Source organism: Priapulus caudatus, unplaced genomic scaffold (genome assembly GCF_000485595.1).
Source record: "Priapulus caudatus unplaced genomic scaffold, Priapulus_caudatus-5.0.1 Scaffold1309, whole genome shotgun sequence".
NCBI lineage: Eukaryota > Metazoa > Priapulida > Priapulimorpha > Priapulimorphida > Priapulidae > Priapulus > Priapulus caudatus.
The window spans coordinates 64,883-70,553 of NW_014578370.1; the positions used below are offsets into that span (position 1 = coordinate 64,883).

At 52.3% G+C, this 5,671-nt stretch overlaps 1 protein-coding gene across 2 annotated transcripts in view; it reads right to left on the reverse strand.

Annotated features, from left to right (window-relative positions):
- LOC106816193 (bifunctional heparan sulfate N-deacetylase/N-sulfotransferase-like) overlaps positions 1 to 4,465 on the reverse strand; it is a 19,282-nt gene extending 14,817 nt beyond the window's left edge. The window contains exon 1 of one of the 2 annotated variants that reach the window (XM_014820756.1): positions 4,355 to 4,465. In XM_014820756.1, coding sequence (XP_014676242.1) covers positions 4,355 to 4,438 — 84 coding nt within the window. In that variant the 5' untranslated portion in view covers positions 4,439 to 4,465. Of the gene's footprint in view, positions 1 to 832; positions 860 to 4,354 lie in introns of those variants that run through there. The other variant, XM_014820755.1, reaches the window with a different exon arrangement.
- Between the last annotated feature and the right edge of the window lie 1,206 nt (positions 4,466 to 5,671).

Sequence of the window (5,671 nt, forward strand, 5' to 3'; positions counted from 1 at the left end):
ATCACCATCACCATCACCACCATCATCATCATCATCATCATCACCATCACCATCACCATCACCACCATCATCATCATCATCATCATTAACATACCACCCCCATCACCATCATCATCACCATCATCACATCATCAATCCATCCACCATCATCATCACCACACCACCCTGTCCATCCTCATCAACAGCAGATGTTCATCCCCCTATCCTCCTCCTCACTCACCCAGCCAGTCGATGTCATCCCCCTCATCCTCACTCCTCACTCACCAGCAGCATGCTCATCCCCCCTCATCCTCCGTCCTCATCACCACAGCAGCATGTCATCCCTATCCTCCTCCTCACTCACCAGCAGCATGTCATCCCCTCATCCCTCCTCCTCACCTCATCCCAGCAGCATGTCAACTCCCTCATCCTCCTCCTCACTCACCCAGCATGTCATCCCCCTCACCTCCTCCCTCACTCACCCAGCAGCATGTCATCTCCCTCATCCCTCCTCCTCACTCACCCCCAGCAGCATGTCATCCCCCTCATCCTCCTCACTCACCCAGCAGCATGCTCATCCCCTCATCCTCCTACCTCCACTCACGAGCCAGACATGTCATCTCCCTCGATCCTCTACCTCACTCATCCAGCCCAGCAAGTCATCCCACTCATCCTACCTCCTCACTCACCCAGCAGCATAGCTCATCCCCTCATTCCTGCCTGCCTCACTCACCAGCGCATTCATCCCCTGCATCCTCCTCCTCTTACTCACCCAGCAGCCATGTTCATCCTCCTCATCCTCTCCTCACTCACCCAGCAGCATGTCATCCCCCTCATCCTCCTCCTCACTCACCCAGCAGCATGTCATCTCCCTCATCCTCCTCCTCACTCACCCAGCAGCATGTCATCCCCCTCATCCTCCTCCTCACTCACCCAGCAGCAGTGTCATCTGCCTCATCTCCGTCCTTGGTGCCGCGCGGAAGCTACTTGGCGCGGAGAAGCCCAGATTGAAGTCTGATAGCCATCAAACGCGTATTCGCAGGCCTCTCCTCCGATTCGAGCGCGCCTGCTGGACAAAACAATACAGACAGCTCACAACGACTGCACACACACACGCACGAACAACCGCCGACCGCACACACCCAACACACACACACCACCAACAACACACATCCTGCCACGCACAGCACCACGCACGCACGCCACGCACGCACGACTCACGCACGCACGCCGCACGCACACACACACACACACACAACACACACACACCTACACGCACACAAACACACTATCACCTACACACGCCACGCCACACGCACGCACGTCACGCACGCACGCACGCACGCACACACACCACACACACACCGCGCACCTAACCGACATTTCAACGATAAAAGTAAAATATTATGAGTTGTACCGTATAAGGTTTTACCAGTATGACGCTATACCCATTAAAGTCAACTAATCCGAGAGTGTCACCGAAGATGCGAGATAGTCTGCCGTAATTCTATATGCTGATAACCTTCTATGTACGGTGTCAGTGCTGTGAATAGCAAGCAGCCCGTTTAATATAACCGTCAGCAATGTTATGCTCGTTCCAATGTATTGCATACTTTCTCTATTATTTCCAACCGTTTCTTGTTATGAGTACTAGCACTGCCCCCCACAACAACCCAATCTCTCACGAAAATATACAGACGGCGTATGCATATTCCACAATTTTCACACTTTATGCCGTTTTAACTCAAATCAATGTTTATTTCATCATCATCATTATTTTTATTCTATATAATTATATTATAATTATCATTATCGATTTAATCTTCATTTATTCAATTTACTTAATGTATCACACACTTCCTATCCCAATCACAAGGGTACGCGGATGCTGCTTTACAAACTCTTACAACACCATTTCCCCTTTTCTGCCCCTTCCCTTCCCCCCTTCTCTTCTAATCCTTTTCACGATCCTTCCCTTCTCTTCTTCCCGTTCTTCTCTTCTATTCCTAGCCCCTCCTTCCCTCCCTGGTACTTTCACTTTAATTCCCTTCCCTTCCCTGCATATTCTCCCTGACTCTCCTACCTTCGCTCAGCCCTGACGTCGCGGCCGTCTAATGGCGCCTGCCTGCTGATGAGGAGTTTACTAGCATCCACTGCAGGTTTAATGTGAGCGGCGCGCCAGCGGCAGCGGCGAGGCGGCGGGGCGCCACGCGGGCGGTCGCACGGCGGACAGCGGCCGGCCATTGCCTGGGAGATTGAGAGATGGCCCTGCGGAGCATGAAGCAGGAATTGCCGTGGCACATGAGCAAGAGATTGCCTGGGGAGCATCACGAGATGCTTCGGGAGCATGCCAGGATATCTGGAGCCATGAGAGATTTGCCTGGATCTGAGCAGGCATTCCTGGGAGCTATGCAGCCTAGCGATTGCCTGGAGCAAGGAGAGATGCTGGGAGCCCATGAGAATCAGGATTCTTTCGGAGCATGATGAGATTGCCTGTCGGAGGCCATGACGAGACTTGCAACTGAGAGCCATGCATGCAGGATTCCCTGGCGAGCATGAGCAGGATTGCATGGAGCATAAGAGAGCGCATGCCAGGAGCATGCAGAGGCATTAGCCTTAGTCGGCACCATGCACCAGAGCCAGGGCGCTCTGAGGGAGAAGGTCGCTCCAGGCACAGGGCTGACAGCAGCAGGGCGGGCAGGGAGGTGGAGGTTGGGGAGGCGCAGGAGCGGCGGCGGCGGAGGGCAAATGCGAAGGGCGGGGCGGGTACGCGCCGACACTGACACCGTCGTACAGCGGGATAAGTATGCTGACGTGACGGCGAGAGGTGAGTAGTGAGGAGAGGAAGAAAGGGAGGAGGAAACAGAGCAGAAGAGACTGAGAGAGAGAAGGCGCGGAATAAGAGAGGTGGGAAGGAGAGCGAAGAGAGAGAGAGGAGAGAAGAAGGCGACAGACGTGTGGAGGAGAGGGCAGAGGTCGAGAGGGGAGGGAGCAGGGGGCAGAGAGATAGCAAAGAGAGAAAGATAGCTAAGCGAAAGACGTTAAAGCAAGATAAGACAGACAGCAAACTGCCAGAGCAAGATAGAGAAAGCAGAGAGAGAAGGGGAGAGACGAAATGGAGAGGAGAAGAGAAGACTTAGAATACTTTTCGCTATTCGAACAGAAAGAGAAGGAGGGGAGAGAGCGACTGAGGAGAGCAAGAGAAAGAGAGAAAGAGTAGAAGAGAGAATCTCTAGTATGAAAGGGCAATGAGAAGTATAGCATAAGGAGGACGAGGAAGGGAGGGTACAATAAAATAAGGAGGAGGAAGAGGAGGAGAAGGTGGGATGGAGGGGCACAGGAGGAGGTAGTGAGAGAGGTGCATGAGAGAAGGATAGGTGTATGGCGAGGGGGGCAGGAGGAGGTAGTGAGAGAGGTGCATGAGAGAAGGAGAGGTGCATGGGAGAAGGATAGGTGTATGGCGAGGGGGTGGGTCAGACTATGTAATGATACAACGACTGTGACACACATGACAGCGACGTTGAGGGAACGACGTAACAACGCAGGTGCTGCCGTGACAACACAGGTGCTGCCGTGACAACGCAGGTGCTGCCGTGACGACGAGGGAGGCAAACAAAAGCGCAGAAGCAGTGGTGCCACCTACCATTCCTGCGCACAAACAATGCACGCCTGTGCGGCGGTGATCCAGGGGGCTTGGTGGGCGGCTGCGCAGGGGGAGGGCACCCAGGTGTGTTGAACCCCTCCCATAACTCCTACTGTAGGGTGCTGCCACCTCATGCACACTCTACATACCTACTCACTAATAGCATGCACTAGAAGCTGGTAAACCAAGCTTCTTGCTATTGTGGCAAAAGTCCAATAAACCACGGTACGATTTCAAAAACTGAACAGAGACAAATTTTGTTACTGCTAGTTATCACACTGACCACTAGGCGACGCCACCTACGGCCGTGTTTAGTTATTTTACATTTTCCAGTTTTTAACGCTGTAAGGCAGCTCATTTTTTACTAATGCATAATTTTCGCTAATATAAACGCGAATTTCTCTATTCTCACGGACAATTTACTGATTAAACGATCCTTAACGAGCGCGCCTTCGAGTAAAGAGCAGGAAGCGGCCTCGAATATTCGCAAACCCCACGAATAACGGGCCGTTTTACAAACACTAATGACCAAATTATATCACAATTACTCGGTCTATTGGACTTTCGCAGCGTCCCCTAGAACGCTGAGCCACATGTCTACATAGCTAACTAGCTAGCTAGTTAGTTAGTTAGTTAGATGTTAGCACAGTAACAGGCTGCTGCTGTAGTCTGCTGCCCGGTGTAGCGCCCTCTGGTGGCACGCCGGCGCGGGGGAGGGGGCGGGAGCGGTACCTTGGCAAAGTTCAGGTTCTTCTGCATGTGAGCCTCGAGCAGCGTGGCCGAGGCCAGCAGGTGGGGCTTCGTGTGGCCCCACATGTGCGGGAACCACCAGAAGTCGTCCTTCAGCTCTGCAACACAGAACGCGCGGCGCGACACCATGATGCTCACGTACGCGCACGCGTGCGAGCGAGACAGAAAGCACAGAGAGTGCCTCGCTAACTCATGCACGCGCACGCAATGCCTGAAGACCATGGCCGGGGGCGGGGCGGGGGTACCAANCGCACGCACGCACGCACACACACACACACACACACACACACCTACACGCACACAAACACACTATCACACACACGCACGCACGCACGCACGCACGCACGCACGCACGCACGCACACACACACACACACACACACACGCGCACCTACACGCACATTCATACGATAAAAGTAAATATTATGAGTTGTACCGTATAAGGTTTACCAGTAGTGGACGCTTTACCCCATCTAAAGTCAACCTAACCGAAGTGTCCACGAAGATTGCGAGATAGGTCTGCGTAATTCTATGATGCTGATAACCTTCTATGTACGTGTTCAGTGCTGTGATAGCAAGGCGCGTTTTATAAACGTCAGCAATGTTTGTCGTTCCAATGTATTGCATACTTTCTCGATTATTTCACACCGTTTCCTTTGTTATGAGTACCTGCCACTGCACAACAACCCAAGTCTCCACGAAAATTACAAGACGGCGTTGCAATATTCCACAATTTTTCACATTTATGCCGTTTTAACGAAATCAATGTTTATTTCATCATCATATTATTTTATTTCATTATATAATTATTATTATAATTATTATTATCGTTTATTTCATTTATTCAATTTACTTAATGTATCACACACTTCCTATCTCACTCACAGAGGTAGCGGATGTGCTTTACAACTCTACAACACATGCCCCTTTTCTGCCCTTCCCTTTCCCTCCCTTCTCTTCTAATCCTTTTCACGTCCTTCCCTTCTCTTTCCCCGTTCTTCTCTTCTATTCCTTGCCCCTTCCTTCCCTCCCCTGTCCTTTCACTTTATTTCCCTTCCCCTTCCCTGCATCTTCCCCTGACTCTCCTACCCTTCGCTCTAAGTGCCGTCGGGCGGGTTTAATGGCCCTGCCTGCTGTGAGTGAGTTTACTAGCATCGCCTGCAGGGTTTTATGTGAGGCGGCGGCAGGCGGCAGGCGGCAGGCGGCGGGCGGCGTCGACGGCGACAGGCGGGGCGGCGATTGCCTGGGAGCATGAGGGGATTGCCTGGGAGCATGAGGGGATTGCCTGGGAGCATGAGGG